Source organism: Martes martes (genome assembly GCF_963455335.1).
Source record: "Martes martes genome assembly, chromosome: 1".
Lineage (NCBI taxonomy): Eukaryota > Metazoa > Chordata > Mammalia > Carnivora > Mustelidae > Martes > Martes martes.
Window position 1 is genome coordinate 47942278 of NC_137888.1, and position 23937 is coordinate 47966214.

The 23937-nt window shown below is 37.3% G+C and overlaps 1 protein-coding gene across 1 annotated transcript in view; it reads left to right on the plus strand.

The window, feature by feature from the left end:
* The window catches only part of ADGRG7 (adhesion G protein-coupled receptor G7), a gene marked incomplete at both ends in the record, with an annotated part of 70664 nt that overhangs the window by 11630 nt on the left and 35097 nt on the right, over positions 1 to 23937 (plus strand). Inside the window, 7 exons of the mRNA XM_080828869.1 lie at positions 8203 to 8316; positions 10141 to 10245; positions 12461 to 12573; positions 14684 to 14833; positions 15323 to 15429; positions 21784 to 21923; positions 22038 to 22145. Of these exons, the coding sequence (XP_080684995.1) occupies positions 8203 to 8316; positions 10141 to 10245; positions 12461 to 12573; positions 14684 to 14833; positions 15323 to 15429; positions 21784 to 21923; positions 22038 to 22145 (837 nt within the window). The remainder of the gene's footprint in view (positions 1 to 8202; positions 8317 to 10140; positions 10246 to 12460; positions 12574 to 14683; positions 14834 to 15322; positions 15430 to 21783; positions 21924 to 22037; positions 22146 to 23937) is intronic.

The following is a 23937-nucleotide window of genomic DNA, read 5'->3' on the forward strand; positions in this document are numbered from 1 at the left end:
CTACTTATTTAGAATTTCTTTGATTTCTTTCTTCTTTTTTTTTTTTAAGATTTATTTATTTATTTATTTGACAGAGAGAGAGAGAGAGAGAGAGATCACAGAAAACAGAGAGGCAGGCAGAGAGAGAGGGAGAGAGGGAAGCAGGCTCCCTGCTGAGCAGAGAGCCCGACGCGGGACTCGATCCCAGGACTCTGAGATCATGACCTGAGCCAAAGGCAGCAGCTCAACCCACTGAGCCACCCAGGCGCCCTCTTTGATTTCTTTTATTAGAAGTTTATAGTTTTCCTCATATAGATTTTATACATATTTGGTTAGATTTATATTCATGTATTTCCTTTTTTGGTGTTAATCTAAATAGTATTGTGCTTTAAAATCCAAGTTTGGTGTTAATCTAAATAGTATTGTGCTTTAAAATCCAAGTCTAATTTACTTTTGCATGTTAACCTTGTATCTCAAAATTTGCTGTAATTGTTTATCAGTTCCAGAAGTTTTTTTTGGTGAATCTTTGAGATTTCTTACATAGGTAATTATGTTATCTCTGAATAAAGACTTTTTATTTCTTTCTCCCAATCTGAAATACCTTTTATTTCCTTTTCTTGTCTTACTATATTAGTTATGACTTCCAGCGTATCGTTGAATAAGAGTGGTGGGAAGGGAAATCCTTGCCATGTTCTCATCTTAAAGGAAAGCATCTAATTTCTCACCATTAAGCATGAGATTGGGTTTATGTTTTTTTGTAGATGTTCTTTGTCAAGTTGATGTAGTTCCCCTGTGTTTCCCATTTGCTAAGAATTTTTAACATGAATGGAAATTGGATTCTGTTGAATGACTTTTCTGTATCTATTGTTGTGATCATGTGATTTTTCCTTTTCAGCCTGTTATGATAAATTACATTAATTGACTTAAAAATGGATTTAAGTTCTAGTTAGTTAATATGCAGTGTAATATTGGTTTCAGGAGTAGAATTCAGTGATTCATCATTTATGTACCACACCCAGTGCTCATCACAAGACCCTCTAATACATATCACCAATCAAGCCATCCCCCACCCATCTCCCTTCAGCAACCCTCAGTTTGTTCTCTATCATTAAGAGTCTCTTATTGTTACATTAATTGATTCTTGAATGTTGAACTAGCTTTGCATACCTGGAATAAATCCCAGTTTATCATGGTATCTAATTCTTTCTATATATTGTTGGGTTTGGTTTGCTAATATTTTGTTGAGGAATTTTGCCTTTATATTCATGTGAGATATTGATATGTAATTTTTCTTTCTTTTAATGCTTTTGTCTGATTTTGGTATTAGAGTCACACTGGCCTCATAGAATGAGTTAGGAAGTGTTTTTTCTGCCTTTTTTTTTTTTTCCCTAGAAGAGAGTGTTAAACATTGATATTGGTTTTTCCTTACATGTTTGGTAGGATTCACCAGTAAACCCATCTGGGGCATGGTGCCTTGTTTTGGAAGGTTATTGATTCAATTTCTTTATCAATATAGGCCTATTCCAGAGATCTATTTCTCCTTTTGTGAGTTAAGTAGAGTCTGTCCTTCAAGGAATTGTTCAGTTTCATCTAAGTTATCAAATCTGTGGGCATAGAACTATTCATAATATTCCTTTGTTATTCTTTTAATGTTCATGAGACCAGTAGTGATGACCCTTTTTCATATCTGATATTAGTAATTCGTGCCTTCTCTTTTTTAATGGTTAGACTGGCTAGAGATTTATCAATTTTAATGATCTTTCCAAGTAACCATCTTTTGGTTTCATTGATTTTCTCTATTAACTTCCGGTTTTCAACTGCATTGATTTTTGCTCTGATTTTTTATTATTTGTTTTCTTTTTCTTCCTTTAAACTTATTTGACTCTTCTTTTTAGTTTCCCAAGGTAGAAACTTAGATGATAATTCTAGATCTTTCTTCTTTTTTTTTTAATACATACGTTCAATGCTGTAAATTTCCCTCTAAGCATTGCTTTTGCTGCATCTCACTTTCATTTTCATTTAGTGAAAAATACTTTAAAAAGCTTTCTTGAGACTTGTTTAATCCATTTACCATTTAGAAGTATGTTGTTTAATCTCCAAATATTTGGGGTATTTTCTAGCTATCTTTCTATTATTGATTTCTAGTTTAATTCCATCTTGGTTTGAAAACATATTTGGAATGATTTCTATTCCTTGAAATTTGTTTAGATGTTTATGGTACATGAATGTAGTTTATCTCAGTGACTACTCCATGGGTGCTTGAGAAGAATGTGTATTCTGACATCGTTGGATGAAGTATACTATAATTTATTGTCAAATAGATCTAGTTAGTTGATGGTGCTTTGTCAAATAGATCTAGTTAGTTGATGGTGCTTTCAGTTCAACTTTATCTTTACTGATTTTCTGTTTGCTGGATCTGTCCATTACTAAGAATGGATGTTTAAGTCTCTGACTATCATGGCAAACTTATCTATTTTTCTTTCTGTCAGATTTGGTTCACTTATTTTGACACTATATTGTTTGGTACACACATATCAAAGATTGTTAGTTCTTGGAGAGTTAGCCCATTTATCATTAAGAAAGAAATGTCCTTTATCTCTTAATGACTTTCCTTGCTCTGAAATCTGCTTTGTGTGAAGTTAATATAGCTTCTCTAACTTTCTCTTAATTAGTATTGTCATGGTATATCTTTCTCTATCACTTTTCTTTTAAACTATCTGTGTCCTTTAATTTAAAGTGGGTTTGTTATAGACAACATATAGTTGTGTCTTGTTCTTTATTCACTCTATAGTATTAGTCTTATAATATTTGTAAGTGTTTTTAATGTTCTTTTCTTTGTTTGTTCCATTGCTATTGTCTTTTTCTGCCTTATCTGATTTTAATTGAGCATTTTATATAATTCTGCTTTCTCTCCTCTCTTAGCATATCCTTTATATTTAAAAAAATTTTGGGTGGTTAATCTAGAGTTTGTAATATACATTTACAACTAATCTAAGCCTAGGGTGCCTGGATGGCTCAGTTGCTTAAGCACCCAACTCTTGATTTCAGTTCAGGTCATGATCTCAGGGTTGTGAGATAGAGCCCTGCACTGGCCCTGCACTCAGCATAGAGTCTGCTTGAGATTCTTTCTCTCCCTCTGTTTCTCCCCTCACTTTCGTGTTCTCTCTCTATAAATAAATAAATAAATAAATAAATCTTAAAAAAAAAAAAAACCCAACTAATCTAAGTCCACTTTCTAGTAACAATATATGGTCTAATGAATAGTACCAGGCCCTCATTATATGGTGTTCCCAATTCCTCCTTCTCTTCCTTATAACATCTTTTTGCCATTTATTTCATTTTTCCATAAGCTATAATCACCTCATCTATCATTGCTATTATTATTTTGAATAAACTTATCATTAAGAATGAAAAAGATTTTATTTACTTTCATTTATTCCTTCTCTAATGTTCTTCTTTTCTTACATGGATTTAAGTTTCTGGCCTATATCATTTCCTTCTCTTTGAAGAATTTTTAAAATTTCTTGCAAACTCCTTCAATTTTTGTTTGTCTGAGGGTCTTTATTTCTCATTTGCTTTTAAAGGATAATTCCTTGGATATAGAATTCTTTATCGGTGTTTTTTTTCTTTCAACATGGAATATTTCACTATACTCTTTTATTTCCTGCATGGTTTCTGAGGAGAATTCCAATGTAATTAATTCTTATACTTGTTTCTCTGCAGATAAGTTTTCTATCCCCAAATCCTTCTTTTTAAATTTTCTCTTTGTCTTTGATTTTCTGCAGTTTGAATAGAATGTGCTTAAGTGTAGTTTGTTTGGTTTGGTTTGGTTTTGACATTTATCCTTGTTGGTGTTCTCTGAGATTCCTACATCTGTGATTTGGTGTCTATCATTTATTTTGGAATATTTTCAGACGATAAAACTTCAAATATTTTGGGGCACCTGGGTGGCTCAGTTGGGTAAGTGGCTGCCTTTGGCTCAGGTCATGATCTCAAGGTCCTGATATTGAGCCCCACATCGGGTTCCCTGCTCAGTAGGGAGTCTGCTTCTCCCTCTCCCTCTGCTGCTCCCCCTACTTGTGGTCATGTGCACACACACTCTCTCTTGAATAAATAAACAAAATCTTATATACACAAATAAAAAAACAAACAAACTTCAAATATTTCTTCTATTCCTTCTTCCCTTTTCTGTCCTTCTGATATTCCCATTAGATGTATGTTACACCCTTTGTCCCATAGTTCTCAGATATTCCATTATAATTTTCATTCTTGTTTTCTCCTTGTTTTTACTTTTTAAAATTTTATTTATTTTGAAATTTAAATATAATTAATTAACATATAATGTATTGTTAGTTTCAGTTGTAGAGTTCAATGCTTCATCAGTCCTACATAACACCTAGTGTTCATTACATCATATGCCCTCTTTAATGTCCATCACCCAATTATCACATCCCCCTAATCTCCTCCCCGCCAGCAACACTTGGTTTGTTTCCTGTGATTAAGAGTGTCTTATGGTTTGTCTCCCTCTCTGATTTTGTCTTTGTTTTTAGTTTAGAAAGTTTCTAATGACATTTTTTTGAGCTCAGTGATTCTTTCCTTGGACTTGTCCAGTCTACTGATGAACCTGTCAAAGACATTCTTCACTTCTGTTACAGTGTTTTTGGTTTCTAGCATTTCTTTTGGTTCTTTCTTAGAGCTTCCATCTCATAAATTACTCACTTGTTCTTGTGTGTTGTCTACTCTTTTCATTGGAGCTCCCAGCATATTAACCATCATTATTTCAAATCTCTGGTCTGATAATTCCAAAATATCTGCCACATACAAGTCTGTCCTCATGCTTGGTATGTCTATTCAGGCTGTGTTTTTGCCTTTTAACATGCTTTGTACTTTTTTGGTTAAAAGTCAGACATGGTGTATTCTGTAAAAGGAATTGAGGCACAGGCCTTTACTGTGAAGTTTTATGTTTATCTGGCTAAAATTTAGGCGGTGTTCACTGTGTGCTATAGCTGCAGGTGTTTTTTGCCAGTCAGTCACCCCACCCCTAGGCCCTCCCCCTTGGGCAAACACTGTTCTGATTTTATCACGATAGATTAGTTTTGCTATTTTTGAACCTTATATTTACAAAATTAAATAGTATTTACTCTTGTATGTCTGAATACTTTTTTTAATGTAATGTTTTCCAGATTCATTTATGTTGTTGTGTTTATTGCTTTTTATTGCTAAATAATCATATTCCACTATATGAATACACATAATTTGTTTATTCAGTTGATAGACTTTTTAAAAAAGATTTATTTATTTATTTATTTTTAGGGAGAGAGAGTGTTTGGGGGAGAGTGTCAAAGACAGAGAGAGAGGGAGGGAGAGAAGCAGATTCCCTGCTGAGTGCAGAGCCCTATACTGGGCTCAATCCCAGGACTCTGAGATCATACCCCGAGCCAAAAATCAAGAGTTGGACACTTAACCAACTAAGCCACTCAGTTGCTAACATGAATAAAACTGCCAGGATTGGATTCCCTGGAAGACAAATTCTGAATTGAAGATTTATCTGCATCAAAGTTTCAACAAGTGCTGATGGGATCAATACTTGTAGGGTGGGGTGAGTGGTTATGGAGTCAGAATTGGGTAGAAGGAGACTACAAGACAGCTGAAGTTGAGAAAGCCCTCCAGTGTTGATGTCTATATTAGTTATCTATTGCTGCAGAACAAATTACCCCCAAACTTGGTGACTTAAAATGAAAATTGTCATTTTAATATCTTTCATAGTTTTTCTGGACCCAGAATTTGGAAGCAGCACGCCTGGGTGGTTCTGGATTAGGATCTTCCATAAAGTGGCCCTCACAAGGCTGCTGGAGCTGGGGTCATCTTGAGCTTTCTCCAGTCATGTGTGGTGCCCAGACAAGGGAGACTCAAAAACTTGGAACAGCTGAAACTCCTTCGTCTTCTCTCTCTCTCTGTAGTTTATCCTCTTGATGTCTCTAGCCTAGAGGCTTCAGAGTAGCTGGATTTCTTACGTGATACCTGCAGGTTCAGATCTCCCAAGGTAGATCCTGAGTGAGAAAGAGTTAGGTAGAAGACAAATCATCTTTTGTGATCTAGCCGGTAAGTCACATCATTACTGCCACTCTGTTAGTCAGGGCAGATATAAAAGTCCGCTCAAGTCAAGGATAGGGAACACAAACTCCATCTTTCAGTGGAGAAGAGTCATCATCATATTATAAGAGAGTATGAGAGATAAGATGTGTAGTGTAGATGTCTTTGGAAAATATACTCTTTGAGGCCTTGAGTCAGGGGGATGAAGCTTTATTCTCTGGCTTTGACCGGCCATGGCACATATCATGAGGATCTTGGATGAAATGATTCTCTTTAGTTGAGAGCAATTCTAGAAAAGGACTCAGATAAGTGTTCTCAGTTGCCAAAATTCACAAAAGCTGGAGGAATGAATACTTCAAATATGAAGGGAAGGATCCAAGTGGCACACAATAGCAATGTTTCTAGAACCTGCATTCTCATATAAATCCTTTTGTGGACATGTATTTCCATTTATTGTGCATATTTATCTAGAAGTAGAATTTCTGTGTCACAGGTAGGTGTATCTTTAGTTTTCTTTCCAATTGAATTGCCTTGGCATTTGTTTGTTTGTTTTTTTGTTTGATTTTTTTAAAGCTTTTACTTATTTATTTATTTAAAAGAGGAGGAGAGAGAGAGAAGGAGAGAGCACAAGCAGGGGGAGCAGCAGGCAGAGGGAGAGGGAGAAGCAGTTACCCCACTGAGCAGGGAACCCAATGCAGGGCTTGGTCCTAGGACCCTTGGGATTATGACCTGAGCTGAAGGCAGATGCTTAATGACTGAGCCACCCAAGCGCCCCTGCTTCAGAGTTGTTTTTTTTTTTTTTAAATCAGGTGACTAGATATGTTGTATCTACAGTTAAGCCTTGAACCACATGAAGGTGGGAGGTGCCAGCCCATTGCACTGCTTAGCACATGCTCTCTCTCTCTTAAAAAAAGAAAAAATTTAAAAAAGAGAAAAGTTTAAAAAAAATATGTGTGAAACTTTTGACTCCCCCAAAACTTAACTACTAACAGCCTACTGCAGGCCAGAACACATACTAATAACAAACGTAAAGGTGAACAGATATTTTATGTGGTATATGTATTATATATTGTATTCTTACCATAAAGTAAGCTAGACAAAAAAAAAAAATGTTGAGAAAATCATTAGGAGAAGATCAGTTTGTTCTCTATAGTTAAGTCTGTTCCTGGTTTGGCTCTCTTTTTTCCACCTTTCTTTTCTTTTCTTTTTTTTTAAGAAACAAAAAGTCCCAGTGTGCCCAGCTTAAAATAACTTGGTCACGAGATCCTTACAATCCTGTTCCAGGCATGCTTCCTGAATCCTTTGACATCTAACTTCCTTAGAGTCATTGCTCCAGATCTGCTCCCCATTTAAGTGGCCTTCCTTGCCTTCTACCCTCAGTCACTTCCCATCTTCCTTGAGGTCTATTTTAAAACACATACCTTATTATGTTACTACCTTGTTTTAATCTCTCTCTAGACTCTTACAGGACTAAATCTCCTTAGCTTAGTCTATAAACCCACTCACAACCAGTTTGTGTCCTGCTGCTCCACCGAGAACCAGTGTTCCTGATTTGTTCAACTTTGCCATGTTCCTCGGACATATCATAACTTTATGTATTTTTATGGTTTTGTACTTTGTATCCTGCCTATTTGGGGCTATCCCTTTTAATCTGGCTTTTCTAGATTTAGTTTTCAAATCTGATTCAGATACTACCTCTTCTGGAAAGACTTCCCTGGATAAATTACCTCTGTCCTCAACATTTCTCTTCTGTGTTCTTACAGCATTTACAAATCTGCATGCTGACTTAGTTGGCCAGTCTATCTATCTATTCATCCATCCATCCATCCATCCATCCATCCATCCATCTATGTCATCTGTATAATCTGTTTTCCCCAGTAGATCCTAATCTCCTTGATCAAAGTATTGTGTCTTTCAAATATAGTTTTTTGGTCTTCATAGCTTCTCGTAAGCATTATATATCCTACGTAGATTCTCAATGTATATTTTTGTTGATGATAATCTTACAAAAAATATTTCTCCAGTGGTACTCGAAGTAATTGTTTTACATATAGAAATTAAAGGCCACAGACCCAGAAGAGAAACTAATTAGCCAGTTCAAGTACTACTCTATTTTTGTTGTTTTTTTAGAACTATCAACCTCCTCACCCAGCATCCCTATGGAGTTCTGCAGGAATGGTGGAACCTGGGAAAATGGCAGGTGCATTTGTCCAGACTTATGGAAAGGATGGAGATGTACAATCGGTAAGTTATCTGAGATGGTACTAGGTACTAGGTACTGGTACTATGAGGTTTAGGTGACTTGTGTTAATAAGGACAGCAGGAAAGCTTCTTGAAGTTTCTGTTAATGATTTAGTAACAATGGATTTAATGATGGTGGCTTTAAGATGTGATTGTTAGTTTAATAGTAAAAGCGGAGTGTTCTTTTTGGGCTACTTACTTATATGTTCAATACCCCTAGTATGTTTCCCAGCTATCAAGTTTCTCTGTAAACTGAAAGATGTTTTTCCTTCTGGTTCTAGTGTCTACTTCAGGGCAATGGGTGGTATGGTTTCCTCCACTCTTTTCTTTTTTTTTTTTTTTTTAATTTTTTTATTTGACACAGAGAGAGATCACAAGTAGGCAGAGAGGCAGACAGAGAGAGGGGAGGAAGCAGGCTCCCTGCTGAGCAGAGAGCCTGATGTGGGGCTCGATCCCGGGACCCTGAGATCATGACCTGAGCCGAAGGCAGAGGCTTAACCCTCTGAGCCACCCAGGCGCCCCTCCTCCACTCTTTTCAGTTGGTGATACATTATATTATCCCATTTCAAATATCACAATTCTATCATATTTAACTTTTCTGAAATCAAGGTACATCTTCCTATCCAAGTATACATTTAGATGAAGTTTTTGTTTTTTCATCCTTTTTCTGGATGAGATGTTATTAAATTAGTGGTTTGATTTCAGGCTATCCTCTCTCAGAATCAATGTTCAAAGCCATTTCTTTTTTTAATTGAAGTATAGTTGACACACAATATTCCATTAGTTTCAGGTGTACAACATAGTCATTCAACAACTGCTCACCACAAGTGTAATTACCATCTGTCACCATACAACACTGTTACAGTACCACTGACTCCATTCTGTGTGCTGTACCTTTCATTCCCATGACATATTCATTCCATAAGTGGAAGCATGTATCTCCCACACCCCTTCACTCATTTCACCAATTCCCCCCACCCTCTTCCCTCTGGCAACCACCTATCTGTTCTCTGCATTTATGAAAATGTTTCTATTTTTTGTTTATTCATTTGTTTTGTTTTTTAGATTCCACATATAAGTGAAATAATATGGTATTTTTTTTTCTGTCTGACTTATTTCACTTAGCATAATACCCTCTAATACCCATAATACCCTCTCTCTCTATATATATATATACCTATATATATATATAATGGACATTTAGGTTGCTTTCATGTCTTGGATATTGTAAATAATGTTTCAAAGCTGCATCTTCATCTGCAATCTGCAGTATACTTCCCAATACTCTGTACACTTTATGCTGGATGCTTAGGATCCAGAGCCTTAGAAATGCCCTCCTATAATTTCCTATACTTCTATAAACTTCCTATACTTCTATATCTCAAATGCTTAGAAATGCCCTCCTATAATTTCCTATACTTCTATAAACTTCCTATGCTTCTATATCTCAAATGCTCCATGACTTTGGTCTTTTGCTTTGACCCACCTCCTCATGATGCCTTTTGGTACTATGGGTTCTTTACCTTTAGCTGTCAAGATTTCAACTAATCTGATTTCATTATCCTTTCTGATGTGTTAGTGGTGACATCCCACCTCTACTAGGTTATATATACTAGAACCCGTTATCTAACACACTAGTTTTTCTAATGGTATCAACTCAACCAGATAAAAAAGTATAAAGTTCCAGGTGGGTCAGTGAGTCCTAAAGTCTTTTATTAGCCTTCAAATTATACTGAATAGGTTTTGAACTTTGATTTTTATCTAGTTTGAAATTTTAAAAAGAAAAGTATAATTTATGATGAAAAATTTATTTTCTTTTCATGATAGCTAATTTCTGTGAAAACAGTACCTATGGGATTTTTACTTTTGAAAGAATTCCAGCGGGAAAATATGGATCTTCCCAACAAAGATGTGATAAGGACACTTTAAACGGTATGTGTTTTTCCAAACATCTCCTATTTAAGCATATGAATCACTATGCAAGGTCATACCTATCATCCCTCCAACTAGTATTAAGTCCCTGGAAGAGGCATCAAAGAAGGTTTTGTGGAACGGTTTGGCTCCCTTTCATTATGCCCATGTTCAAAGTTTAGGATGCAACATCATATAATTCCAATTCCCCTAAAAACTGTAATATGGATCAGTTACAAATTCCCTTTAATTCTTCTTCCACTGGTTTATTTTCCCAGTTTCATTTATGTCCTAGAATTTGAGCATATTAATATTTGATCATTGAGTCATAAAATTTGTCTGAATTTTAAACATTAACTATAGATTCGTACCATATCTACTTTCAGACTTCAACTTTCTAGGTAGAGATGCTCAGTTAAGTCTGTCCACACTTGGTCATTCTTCATCTCCTTAGTCATTTTAGTTATCCATCTTGAAACATTCTCCAGGTTCATCATACCTTCCTTGAGGCATGACAACCTTGCTTGAATAGAGACATTCTAAGAATAAAGAAGCAAGTAACATTTTTAAACTTCAAATATGCTCCCTGATGATATACAGGATTTTGATGACTTATTTCAATGCTGTACTGGGTAATACTTTCTGAGAGTAGTCCTTAAAAATGCACAGATTCCTTTCCTGACAGCTTAGAGCCCATTGTGCTGTATGATTTTTCCCTTAATGTTTTATCTGAACTTTGTTTGCATTGACCTTCATTTGACCAGTCCTCATATTTCTCACATCTCCCTGCAGGATACCATGATTTCCTGCAGAACAGGATATCTCAATAATACTGCTATTTCTAGATCATTCGTGAGAACGTTTGATAGACCTTCTGTCAGTAATAACCCAGGGGAGAATTTCACTTTTTATTTAGAGATTTATTTTTGTGTATGTCAAGCGCTCTTTGAAACACTTACTTACAGGTATTGGTCTTTCCAATTGTGTTTCTTTATCTTATTTATTCTAAGAGATTATGTAGACTAGTATCTCATTTGTAGAATTCAAATTTCCTTGGCCCATATATAATAACAGGCCTACTCCAATATTCAGGATCCTGTTCTTCACATAGGTCCTTCTAGCCTCTTGATTAAAAGCTCAGAAGGTAAAAGGCAACAGGGCTTCATATTATTGATACTTACTTCTTATACTGTATGGTATGTCTATGGATACCTGTCATCTTAATTTTTCATGTTTTCTATATCTTAACTATTTCATTATAATTTATAAGAGATATAGCTACAAAAATAACTGTGTGCTACCAAATCAGGAATAGTTTAAAAAAAATCAGTAATATATTCATTAAGGGGCATCACACTTGTTTGATACATATTATGTTTTTGGCTCTTAAGCATTAGTCACAGAAGGATATTGAGGTAGGTTGGCTCAGTGATAATTACAGGATATAAACTCAATGATTCAAAAAGTTTTTATTGAGAGTCAACCAGATATCAGATAAGTGCTACAATAAAATAGAACTCTTTGCCTTTCAGGTGTTATTCAGATTTGGATAAAGAAGGATCAACATATAATTTAATATCTAGTAGCAATTTTTCATATTATTTCTGATCTTTCAGCCCTCATCACATCTAATTCAAAGACTTATGCCTCTAGTTATTGGAAGGCACATCTTCCTTGCAGACTTCAAAGGTCGGAAACAGTTGAATGGTCTTTTGAATTTCAGATTAAAAATCAAGACAAGGGACATCTGCCTGAAACTTTCCTGTAATGACTGCTTGATTCACTTTCCCATTGCTATATATTAAACCATCCCAAATTTTGTGGCTTCAATGAATAATTATTTAGATTTTTCATAGTTCAGTGGGTTGATGGACTGCCGGAATGTCCAAGACATCCTCACCCACTTGGCACTTTGGTGCCGACTCTGTTCTCTTCCACATAGCCTCTCATCCTCCCGTAGATCAGAGCTGCCTCCTGGTACAATGGTCTCAAGACAGTGTTCCAAGAGGGCAAAGGCTGAAACTTCAAGTCTTCTTGAGGCCCACATTCTGGAACTCTCACAGAACATTCTGTTGGTCAGTGCAAGTTTATGTCCAGCCCAGATCCAGAAAATGGAGGAACAGACTCCACTTCTTGGTGGGAGGAGCAGCACAATCCCACCGAGAAGGGGATGTGTACGGGAGCTAGTAGCCGTCTTTGCAAATGCTATCTTCTTTTTTCTTCTTTTTTACTAAAGAGGGCAATCCGAGAGCAACCCGGCTGTGCAATATTACTATGTATGGAGAGATAAAATTAGAAAATGTGACAATAGGAAATTGCAATCAAACTCTGGGAACCCTGGAAAAGCAGGTATGCCATATGGCCCATGCACTAGGCAGCTGGAGAAGTTCTGATTTTGTGTGAAGTCTCTGTTCTTTGGATACCTAATGGTCAAATCAATGCTTTTAAAACTCTCAAATTAGAAATAACAAGTATTTTATTTATTTCATTTTTTTGGGAAGTTGACATCTGTTTGTGAAAAAGGACCTTTGGACCTCTTGGTTCAGTACATTTTAGCAAATGATAGTCTATAACACATTTTAAATGGCCTCATCTTTTTTAGAGCAGTGAAGTCCTGACTGAAAATAGATCACTGATATTTGAGACCATAAGGAAGGTATTTTGTTGGTTAACTGAATCACAATAAAGAGAAAAAAAACAACCACAGTCGAAGACCTTTTGAGACAAGGAAACCTAAAACCTAATGCTGGTCTCAGGGATGTATCCATGAGCCAGTGAAGTGGGAAATATATATGACTAGATATTTTTTCATGCAGATTAAATTATTTTGACCCAGTGTATACCTAAATGCAAATGCATGGAATTACTAATATCTGAGGCCAAGAAGGGGGAGAAAAGGAATCTTAAAGTAGTCCTTTTAAGTGCAGGGCATGTTAAATATATTACCTCATTTAGTCCTTATAGAACCTCAGTTATTCTCATAGATAATTAGAGTGATTATGCTAATTATTGAGCCACATACTGTGTGCCAAATACTGTGCTAACATTTTACCTACATTATATTTAATTCTTATAACTATATAGATAGATATTAATGTACCTATTATATAGATGAGGAAACTATCTCTGAGACATGCAGTGAACCACAGCCAAAGAGTGATGGAGTTACTTTTTATTTTAAAGTCCGCACTGTATCACTCTGGCTTCCCAGTTGTAGGTGGGCAGGGTTAGCAGTAGAGCGGGGGTTGGGAGTGGAGTGTGGAGATGGCTGCCAACTGCCTAGTTTGTGCCAGCTCTACAGACTGGGGGAAAGACGTCCTGTTCTGGAGTCTGACTAGCCAGTTTTTTGCTGTCAGCTCTGATGCTTCTAAGCTGTGTGAACTCCTTTACTTCTCCAAACCTTTAAAGAAGGATGAGGATGCCCCACTCACAGTATTGTTTTGTATTAAATGGGAGAGCTCTCGTAAAACATCCAGCAAAGTGCCTAGCACAGAGCAGGGACCTAGCTATTGAAGGAGAGCTTTTGTTGTTTCTGTCTGTTGCTTGAATATTGTTTTCAACCCTCCCCTAAGTGTGAATGGCCTGTGACCTTGGTTTGATTTTTGACATAATTTTTGAAATAATGCTGCCATCTAGTGGAAAACTAAGCCACATGCACACACGTTAACCCCTGGCTCTCCTAAAGATGTTTTAGCCTCACAACACCAGAGCTAGGGGGTCAGTTGGTATTTGGAGATAAGTCAAGGTCAGTGTTTCCCAATCTGTGCTGAAAAGCTAGTTTTAAAAATTTCCAACCCCTTGCAGACTGATAATTTTACAAAATGTAATAATAATGAATTCCTAGGAAAATAGGATGAGAAAAAGATATATAAAATACAAATCATTTTTTTTCTCTTTATAAAAAATTTTGAATTATTTATTTATTATTGACGTGTAGTTGACCCACAGTGTTACATTAGTTTCAGGTGTACAACATAGTGATTAGAACAAGTCCATGTCTTATGCTATGCTCATGCGAGTGTAGCTACCATCCAACTGTTAAGTCCCTGAAAAAAAATCATTAGATTCAACCACATAAAACTGTTGTGTAAGTTTCTGAACAGTTACAGTCAGTTTCTGCGCTTATCTCCCTGTGAACCTTGTAACAAACAAACAAAAAAACCCTGTTTTGAAACCTGTAACAAACAGTTACTGTTTGTCACAGGGTTCACGGATCCCACCTTGAGTGGCATTGATCTACCCAAGACAGTCTTAGTTAATGAATCTTGGCAGATAGTAAAGGCTGGAAAAACCACCAGCCTGCATGAACTTTGTCTTTTGCCCAAGGAGAGAAGCAAACATGAAGAACTGAGTAGATGCAGGAGACTGAGGGTCAGCTAAATTCCAGTTTATTCACCTGCAATTGCTTGCGAAGTGCTTAGACATAGTCCTATAAACGTAGGGTTTTTTTTTTTAACAGATAAACGATATCTCAACACAGTCTCTGAATATTTCTGCTGAAGCGCGGATCTTAACATCTGATGTCAGTCGAATAACTCCCGAGGGCGTCATTTCTGCCACTAAAGTGGTTGGGGAGATCTTCAACCCAGAGAGAAACGCTACACTTGAGGTAAAACTCACAAGGTGTTTAAAAAGAGGGAGGGGAAGAAAAAAAAAAAAAACCAGACACAGAAAGAAAGACAAAATGAGAAATCGCTTTCCTTAGTTCAATAGTAAGTGTAATAGTTATACTAAGTATTATGGGCTGTAATGTTTCTGCACTCAGAGCCCTGCAGGCTTATTTTGTTTCTGCTTCTCTGTATCTAAGCGTCTGTTTTTGTGTTCTTGGGGGTGGGGTCGAGGTTATGTGAAAGACCTTGTGGGGAGGCCACATTCAGAAACATAAGCTTCCGGATAGACTGAATTTAAATTTTCCCCATGCCTTATCTTTATTCTCTCTGCCTTCTGAAACTAAACCTTCAAGTTTGAAAAATACTTGCCTCTCGATGACCATACTAATGGTGCCTCTTGATACTGTAGTAGTGCATGATAATGATGGCGAGGAGGATGTATGATCTATGTCTTCTATGATGATCGTTTGCTGCCTTCTTCCTTGCAGGCAAAAGAAATTGCGGTAACCACAGTGAGTCAACTTCTAGATGCCGGGGAAGGTGTTTTTCAGGAAGCTGCTGCAGCTGGTACTGATGATGTCAACACTTTTGCAATGTAAGCGCAATTCCTGTTGGGAAAGAAAACCTTAAAAAGTGCTATCTAGTTTCCTAGGTTAAAACATGAGGAATGGTGTCTTTGTTCTCTCCTGGCTGTGCTAACTGGCTGAGTCCTCTGGAAGGCAGACTGAAGCCTTGGCTTCCCACCTGATCTTCATTTACTAGACAGTGTTATATGTTAACTCCTGGCTCCTGGGGTGGCCATGATCTGGGAGATAGAGACCAGCTGGGATGATTTAGATGAGAACTTACTTTCCTAGCCTTCATTTGGCATGGCCAAGGGTCAGTCTGCATGCACAAAAGGAGCTCAATGTACAGAGCTGAAAATAATAGAATAACTTTGCAGGACATGTTGCCCGTTCCCTACACACAACTCAGCTAACCCCAAGATCCTGGTGTATCTGGGTTAAGCTTTCTTTAGCTTTCCCAAGGCTACACTGAAGAAAAAAAAAATCCAACTCTATCTGCTTTCTCTCTTTTTGATTCCTATGTTTCGACATACTTTCAGTTGTATATTTATAATAAAACATACATACTTTATTATAGAGATCCCTTACTAGGACTCATTGTGTTTTTATTTTATATATAGTTTTCTTGATTTTTTAAAAAAAATTTAAGTAAATCTGTATGCTCATTATAGAAAAATTAGAAAATATATAGATGAGCAAAATTTTAAAAAATTGTCCCACCTTTAAAAAAATTTTTTATTTATTTATTTTTATTTCTTTTCAGTGTTCCAGAATTCATTGTTTATGCACCACACCCAGTGTTCCATGCAGTACATGCCCTCCACAATACCCACCACAGGGCTCACCCAACCTCCCACCTTCCTTCCCTCCAAAACCCTCAGTTTGTTCCTCCGACTCCACAGTCTCTCATGGTTCATCTCTCCTTCCAATTTCCCTCAACTCCTTCCTCCTCTCCATCTCCCCATGTCCTCTGTGTTATTCCTTATGCTCCACAAATTAGTGAAACCATATGATAATTGACTCTCTCTGCTTGACTTATTTCACTCAGCATAATCTCTTCCAGTCCTGTCCATGTTGATACAAAAGTTGGGTATTCATCCTTTCTGATGGAGGCATAATACTCCATTGTATATATGGACCACATCTTCTTTATCCATTCGTCTGTTGAAGGGCATCTTGGTTTTTTTCAGTTTGGTGACTGGGCCATTGCTGCTATGAATATTGGGGTACAGATGGCCCTTCTTTTCACTACATCTATATCTTTGGGGTAAATACCCAGTACTGCAATTGCAGGATCATAGGGAAGCGCTCTTTTAAATTTCTAGTTGGTGCAGCCATTTTGGAAAACAGTGTGGAGATTCCTTAAGAAATTAAAAATAGAGCTTCTCTATGTCCCACATTTATTAACCTATTGATATATATTCTTCCAGATTTTTTTCTCTCTGTGTGTGTTTGTGTCATATTACATTACTGATTTATAGCTAGTTTTTGTCACTTAGTAATAACTTCTGAACATCTTTCCAATGTAAGTATCTATAGATATACATCATAAATTTTAGATACTGAGTGAACTTTTATCTAAGCAATTGCTGTTAAAGGACATTTAGATTGCTTCGAGACTTTTCATATTTTGAGCAATTGACATTCTTATACATAATCTCTGTTTGCTTGGCCCATTATTTTTTTAGGAGAAATTCCTAGAAGTAGTTCTCAGTTTTCCAACTTTTACAGTGTTGCGCCCGCAAAGTTTTTGAAAAAGTACAAAACCATGAAATGGATAAGGACATTCAAAAGATTATAATTCTGAGAGATGGTGGTAGAGGTTGTTGCTTCAACAGTTTAACTGGTGTATTTCATGGCTTCAAATTTCAGTAGGAGTCTGGGCCCTTCTCACTGGGAGTGTGGAGACTCCCATTTTTCTTGAAGTTGGAGAGGGAAGTGGCCATGGGATTCAGAGTCTCTGTTCAGTGAACATGGAGCTTGAGAGTGGGAGTGGGCTCCCTTCAACCTGGAGGCTCTGTGTTTGCAGTTTTGCAACTAGGAGATTTGGCTGAGAAAATTGCATATCATGATACAGAGGAAAATACTGTCCTGATAATAAGCAATTACAAATTTTACTGGCTTAAGAGACATGGAGAAAAACTTGATTCTATGTGATTGATCCAAATGGCTTCAAAGGAGGTGATTAGAGAGTGAATAGAAATTATATTATATTTTATTTTATTTAATAAAAATTTTCAATTTGGGACACACTGAAATATGAAATGTTACAACCACACTCATAGTAATTCCTCCCACTCTGGATTTCTAGTCTGCTTACTTCTCTAATCCTGGCCTGTCAGTTGACTCTCCCAGGTGATCTTAAGCAGAGCCCTCCTGGACTTGGAGCCTCATTCACTTAGATAAGGCTGTCCCCTCAGACTCCAGCCCTCAGGTCAGGTCACCAAGCCCTTAGTACGCCTCTGGAACTGCCCTCAGAGGTCATGCTAACTGCCTGCAGAGGTCATGCTATCACTCTTGTCTCCCTGGAGAAGAAAATTAATTGCTGCCCTGGGGAAATCTTCCTTCCCCAACTCTGTCCCCTGAACCCGGGCCTACTTGCAGGGAGTCTCCTGACAGACCCTGGGCCTTTGTTGTCTATCTCACTTTGGCTTCTCCCTTCTTTCCTTCACAATTTCCTGTTTGCATCCTTAAGCTACTGGACTCCCCTTCTCCACTCATGGGGAGAAGTGGACAGTGTGAGAGTAAAACAGAATAGTGATAGGGAGGAAAAACCCTGCCCAGCTCCAGGTGGCTCAAGTCATAGTGAAGTTCTCTAGCATCCATTCATCCATTCTCTTGGTCTGAGCTGGGAGGAGCCCTGGGCAAGGTCTCTGCTGTTAAGGGCATCCTACTACAGTCAGTGAATCTAAGACTTCCTTTCACCATTTTGACTACTTGTTGCGAAACTTTGCTGTCAAATTCGAGGCTTGTAATTGTCCGTGTTTACCTATCCTTGGGAATGCAAAACTGCTTCCCTAATACTGACCACTTTGTATATTTATGTTTCACATTTCTATTTGTATTTTTGTTCCAGCCAGCCTTCTTTGGTTAAAAGATGCCTGGTTAAATTATCTTGACAAGAGATCGATTGCAAAGAGCTTTATGGAATCTCATGGGAACCCAAAAACAGTACCATAACATGGCAGGCTTTTATGGATTCTGGAGTAGGGAGATGGCAGGACATCCAAGGCAGCTTTGAAGGTCCCTGGAGAGGAGTTTGTGGGCCTTCCATCCAGGATAATATAATGGTTGTGGCCATAGCCTTTGGAGTCAGACAGTCTTGGGTTCAAATGTTAGCATTGTTATTTAGTAGGTACATGATTTTGGCTAAATTCATTTCTCTTGGAAGAGCCTCAGATTCTTCAGTATAATATAGGAATAACTTTGAGACTCACTTCAGTAGGATTCTTGCGAGGCTCAACTGAGTTAATATATGTAAATCACTAGCAGGATACCTGGCTTTCATATAGTTAGCCTTGAAAAAAAAAGGTTAGCAGTTGGTCTTTATAATTAATATGACTCAATAAACATGTATGTTTCATCTTTACTTCTATTTTGTTCTCTCATAAATTAACCCTGTTCATGACATTGGGGAAATATAATGAAAAACAAAATCTTTTCTCAACCCAGAAATGCTCTCCACAAAGATAGTGGAGAAAGAAAACACTTTTTATTGCATAAGCATTAAACCAGAATGTGATGTGTATCACAGGCAAACACTAAGAGATTGCAGAGAGAAATCTCACCTCTTTATATAGCCAAGGAGATATAATCTATTACATATGTGTTTTCAGGTAATCAATAACTAGTCCTCAATTAAGAGAACCTGATAACACTGTCACACGTAGTTCATCTTAAATTAACCCAGTACTTGAGGTGACCATCTGTGTTAGCTAACTGACTTTATCCAGAGGAAGAACAAACTTCTCATATCTTTATGACAAGAGGTAGCTTTGCAACTTGGAGCAGGGTACCCACCCACTAAAATCAGGCTCCTACCCCCGACAGGAACTGGGAAATAGAGAAACTAACTCCCTTGATGTTCACATTTTAAAGGGATGGCTTCCATGTCCTTGAGAGAGACATTCCTAGATCATAAAGTGGACAATTTTTTTTTTTAAGGTAGGAAAGCAAGTTTATTCAATGAAGTATTTACTGAGCCCTTAATGTGCCAGGCACTATTTTATGTGCTGGGAATACATTCTGTTGATTAAAAACATATGAAAATCCTTGTCTTCATTGTGCTTACACTCCAGAGAAAGGATACGAGACAATAACATAATAAATAAGTAAATTACGTAGGAAGGTAGAAGGTGATAAGTACCATGAAAGAATTCAAAAGAATTTACTTATATATTTTTTTCTTTTTTAAAAACTTACTTATTTGACAGAGAGAGAGAGAAAGAGAGAGAGCACACAAGCAAGGGGAGCAGCAGGCAGAGGGAGAGGGAAAGGCAGACTCCCCACTGAGCAGAGAGCCCAATGAGGGACCCGAACCCAGAACCCCAGGATCATGACCTGAACAGAAGACAGACACTTAACCGACTGAGCCACCCAGGCATCCCATATTTTATTCTCAACAGGAAAAATTAAGCATCTTATTTAAACTTGTATTTGTTCTTAAAATGACAGAATGACCTCTCTGGTCCCCTCTACACCATGACTTTCCTGATATAACTATGGCACTAACTTGAAAATTCCTGAATGAAAAGAATCTGATTGTTTCTTCCAAGAATTTATGCTGGTCAATGGCCAACCTCTGCATTGGGTACTCTGAAGCAGGCACTCATCTCTAATTGAATCAGTTATGGCAAGGGCAGGGAAGAATCATGTGGAAGGAAAAAAATGGCCTTGAAAGTGGCTGTGGCTAGAGCAGCCCTATAAAAGTGGCTGTGAACCCTGCAGTCACTCCCAAATATCTAGTACATCTTTCCCTTTAGCCTTCCAATGCCTGAGGGAGTGCCTCTTGGTATCTCCAGTGTTTCGTAGAGTATGACCTCTTAGTTGGTGCTCAGCAGATATTGTTTGGTTGACAAACATACGAAATATGTTCTTTTTTTTTTTTTAAAGAATTTTTTTTTTAAGATTTTTTTTTTATTTATTTATTTGACAGACAGAGATCACAAGTAGGCAGAGAGGCAGGCAGAGAGAGGGAAGCAGGCTCCCTGCTGAGCAGAGAACCCGATGTGGGGCTCGATCCCAGGACCCTGAGATCATGACCTGAGCCGAAGGCAGAAGCTTAAACCACTGAGCCACCCAGGCGCCCCCGAAATATGTTCTTAGAAGATTAAAATTCTGTTAGGTATTCTTCCTGTCGAAAGCAGCTCTGGAATATGATTGTTATTCATTAAGTGGGAAATAATATAGTGTGAATTGCTAAAAATTCAGAAGGTGGTGTTATGAAAGGAAAATATTCAAAACAGACAAGCCAACTCAAATGTTTCCATATAAATGATTATCATATTCTCTTTATAAAAGCAATCTTCAATTATTTTAAAATTTGTCTCTTTATTATGTCAGTTGGGGAAAGTGAAAAATACTTTAGTGGCCAAGATAAAGATTTAGAATATGGAACAACTACATTTTAATGAAATCTCTTCACTTCTGGGAAAACTTGATTGAATCAGTTATCTTAGCTATAGAGATTTTGTTTGATCAGGTACAGAAATAATGCAAATACTTCTTGTAGGAAACAAGGAAAAGAAAAGGTCTTAGGACTTTTCTTTGGAGAACACCAAACTGACAGGCTCTCCTGCTCCCTCCCACCTTCCAACTAATCTGCCTTCAAAGTTATCCAAAGTAGAAAAGAACATTGTGGAAACTTGCAATGTAGAGATAATAACCGAGGCAGTGAGCTCAGAGCTCTATTCTTGCATGGTTCCAAATGAATTGTTGCCTCTGGAACCAACAACTAACAGGAGATGGTTTAGATCCCAAGGGGTTTGGGTGAGAGGAGGGAGTTGAATAACAGGAAATTGGTTCTCATCCTTGGAGAAACAAGAAGCACATGTCTGGCCAATGATGGATAGCAACACCATCCTTTGTGTGAAAGAGAAGCACAATAGAGACTATTTCTGTGGGGAAACTTGCCATTCTTGAGTTCCAGCTTTCTGGCATCTATATATACGGTATCCTTCAGTCCATTAGAACTTTAGAAAAAAATGTATATATAACAAAGCAAGACTCTGGTGAAGAACATGAATTATTTAAAGTGGATTGTATCAATGTTGTGATCATGTGAGTTCTGTGGTTATGCCTTTCTACTGGAATGAGGGAGAGAACACAAACCTCTTTATGACAAATCTCTAGAATGTTATGTTGTTATATTTTATCCTATACAGGCTTGTTAAGCAAATGGAAATTTATTCCACGTCTTTGGGTAACAGGACAGTGGTGGAGCCCAATGTGGCAGTACAGTCTGTGGATTTGTCTTCAGAAGGCGCTGGGCATTCCACAAGTGTTCGCTTCTCTGTGAAGAAAGGTGAGTTGTTTGTCTCATGTACTTATAGTAGAAGACAGCATTCTGCTATCAACCATGAATAATGCTCTAAGAAAATAATAGACTTTTAAAACTCTACTTTTTTTCCTCTGACAGGATCTAGTGATTCTCTCATTCCTGGTTCCACAGTTGTGGAGAGAGATGTGGAAGCCCTTAATCCAAATGGGGAGACTGAACTTCAAATCCTGCTCAATACCTCAACAAGTAGGTCTCAGACTTTGTTACATTAAAAAGTACACTCAAGGGGCACCTGGGTGGCTCAGTGGGTTAAAGCCTCTGCCTTCGGCTCAGGTCATGATCCCGGGGTCCTGGGATCGAGCCCCACATCATTGGGCTCTCTGCTCAGCAGGGAGCCTGCTTCCCTTCCTCTCTCTGCCTGCCTCTCTGTCTACTTATAATCTCTGTCTGTCAAATAAATAAAATCTTTAAAAAAAAAAAAAAAAAAAAAAAAAAAAAGTACACTCAAATTGGGGGCACCTGGGTGGCTGAGTCGGTAAGCATCTAACTTCCAGCTCATGTCATGACCTCAGCTGGGATTGAGCTCCCCATATGCATCTCCCACTCAGCAGGGAGCCTGCTTCTTCCTCTGCCCCTCCCCCCACTCATGCACAATGTATGCTCTCTCTCTGAAATAAATAAATTCTTATAATTATGGTAATCTCAACTCTACTATTCTAGATGATAGAGATGAATTTCTTCTCTCCCCCCACTCCTTTACAAAAACCTCTGGAGCAGAATTGAAATGCTCTGGTCATGGACACAAGTCTGTTTTCTAAGAAAAATCTAGCTAATACAAGCCAGTTTTACATTTAAAAATACATTTAAAAATTTCAACCATAAACTTTACTCATATTTCCTCTTGGCATGGCACTTGCAGGCTCAGATTCATCCTGTGGACCTGCCTTGGGATATTTTATGTAATTGGCACAGTCATCATCTTGTAGCAACAGATTTTAGTTATCTCCACTAATACGGTGCTCACCGTGGGCTCCCTGTATCTTGCATATAGCCCTTCAGAAAATTTTGTGTCTAACTTGAAATGTTCGTACTTTTCGAAGTCTAAAATAATGATTATTTTGACAATAATAATAAAGAAAGCAAGTGCACACATTTACTTTTATTCTCTCCCAAATAAAAAAAAAATCCAATGTATGGTGCCTGGGTGGCCAGTTGGTTAAGCATCCAACTCTTGATTTCAGCTCAGGTCACGATCTCAGTGTTGTGAAATCAAGCCCTGCATCTGGCTCTGTGCTCAGCAAGGAGTCTGCTTGAGATTCTCTCTCTCCCTCTCCCTCTGCCCCTCCTCCTCTAAAAAGAATAAAACTTAAAAAGCACTCCAATTAGAAAGTGCATATTTTAGAATTCATAATAGCATCAATAAAGAAGAAGGGGTATTATTCATGGATCTGGCATGCTATGAAATTTTGCTCCCATTTGCTTTGGCTACATGCTTTGTGAAGGTAGAGACTAAATCTAAGTTGTTTTTTTTTTTTTAAATATTTCATGCATTTAGAAAAGTATAGATGTATGTAGCACCTGTGTACCCACAGGTAGAACAAGGTAAACAGATGTCAAATTTTGCTGTTTGCTTCAGACCTCTTAAAAAAAAAAAAAAGAGGATATTACAGGTCTATATCCTAATTTTTTCCCATCCCTCCCTCCCAGAACTTATATCTTTCTTAAGTTGGTATGTTTCATTTTTATGATTGCCTTCAGACTTTTGCTACATATTTTTATATCCATACATAAAATATTCTATTTTGTGGGTTTTAAATATTTACCTAAGTGGTATCATGGTGTATGGAACTTGTTTTTTTTAAACTACACATCACTTTTGGGAGATTTATTCATACGTTATAAGCTTATTAACTTTTGTCTATCTGATAAACATGTTACAAGTATTGTTCCTTGTTTGTTTGTTACTTTTCCTATCTGATAAATATGTTATAAATATTGTTATATTCCTTTGGCATCTTGGAAATTCAATGATATGTTA